General features: G+C 40.8%; 1 protein-coding gene across 1 annotated transcript; it reads left to right on the top strand.

Annotated features, from left to right (window-relative positions):
- The first annotated feature begins 342 nt into the window (after window positions 1–342).
- LOC100446877 (olfactory receptor 8D2) lies at window positions 343–1,278 on the top strand. Its single transcript, XM_002822627.3, has one exon. The coding sequence runs from the start codon at window positions 343–345 to the stop codon at window positions 1,276–1,278; it is 936 nt and encodes a 311-aa protein (XP_002822673.2).
- Window positions 1,279–1,504: the final 226 nt, after the last annotated feature.

Genomic DNA, 1,504 nt, shown 5'->3' with positions numbered 1-1,504 from the left:
TTTAATGGTAGCAATGACAAACTAATTAGACTTGGAAAGTTTGTGCTTCCTCCAGCAGTGAGGTAATTATGGGCATAAGCCTGGAAACAAAATGGGAGGGCTCTTACTGAAAGAGGAGCATTCAACAGGGTTTTGGGTGAAATCAAGGTTCTTGGTTAAACTCATAATATTTGCCCTTGATCTTGTAAGAGGTCCCTGAAAGGAGGCAATCATGGGACGGACGAGGCCCTCAGGAATGGAAGCAACCAACATGGGGCATGTCATTCTGCTTTGAGAATCAGAAAATAAATCTAATGTCCCTCTTTTCTCTTATTTCTTCTTACAGATAATACCTTAAAAGACATGGCTACTTCAAACCATTCTTCAGGGGCTGAGTTTAACCTGGCAGGCTTGACACAACGCCCAGAACTTCAACTGCCACTCTTCCTCCTGTTCCTTGGAATATATGTGGTCACAGTAGTGGGGAACCTGGGCATGATCTTCTTAATTGCTCTCAGTTCTCAACTTCACTCTCCAGTGTATTATTTTCTCAGTCATTTGTCTTTCATTGATCTCTGCTACTCCTCTGTCATTACCCCTAAGACGCTGGTGAACTTTGTTTCAGAGGAGAACATTATCTCCTTTCTGGAATGCATGACTCAACTGTATTTCTTCCTTATTTTTGTAATTGCAGAAGGCTACCTTCTGACAGCCATGGCATATGACTGTTGTGTTGCTATCTGTCGCCCACTGCTTTACAATATTGTCATGTTCCACAGGGTCTGTTCCATAATGTTGGCTGTGGTATACTCACTGGGTTTTTTGGGGGCCACAGTCCATACTACCCGCATGTCAGTGTTGTCATTCTGTAGGTCTCATACTGTCAGTCATTATTTTTGTGATATTCTCCCCTTATTGACTCTGTCTTGCTCCAGCACCCACATCAATGAGATTCTGCTGTTCATTATTGGAGGAGTTAATACCTTAGCACCTATAATGGCAGTCCTTATCTCTTATGCTTTCATCTTCTCTAGTATCCTTGGTATTCATTTCACTGAGGGGCGATCCAAAGCCTTTGGCACTTGTAGCTCCCATCTCTTGGCTGTGGGCATCTTTTTCGGGTCTATAACATTCATGTATTTCAAGCCCCCTTCCAGCAATACTATGGAAAAAGAGAAGGTGTCTTCTGTGTTCTACACCACAATAATCCCCATGCTGAATCCTCTAATCTATAGCCTGAGGAATAAGGATGTGAAAAATGCACTGAGGAAGATGACTGGGGGAAGGCAGTCATCCTGACAAAGAGGGTTCTCATTGGCAGCCAGAAAAAATAAACCAGATAAAAGTTGTTATAGGATCTTTGTAATTTTCTGTCTCTCTCAGAGAGAGAAAAATTATCATCACTTAAAAATGTATATTTTATATTAGAGAGTGATTAAGACATTTTTTGGAGATTATGAAACAATAAAATTTTCTGATGGTCAATATAATCTTTGAAAATGTATTAGAGAAATGGGAGATGACA

Source organism: Pongo abelii, chromosome 9 (genome assembly GCF_028885655.2).
Source record: "Pongo abelii isolate AG06213 chromosome 9, NHGRI_mPonAbe1-v2.0_pri, whole genome shotgun sequence".
Lineage (NCBI taxonomy): Eukaryota > Metazoa > Chordata > Mammalia > Primates > Hominidae > Pongo > Pongo abelii.
This window is presented reverse-complemented; position numbering and strand designations above follow the sequence as displayed.

What these genes read in the sequence shown, in the direction of transcription:
- LOC100446877 (XM_002822627.3), top strand. Translation starts at nt 343, where the DNA reads ATGGCTACTTCAAACCATTCTTCAGGGGCTGAGTTTAACCTGGCAGGC.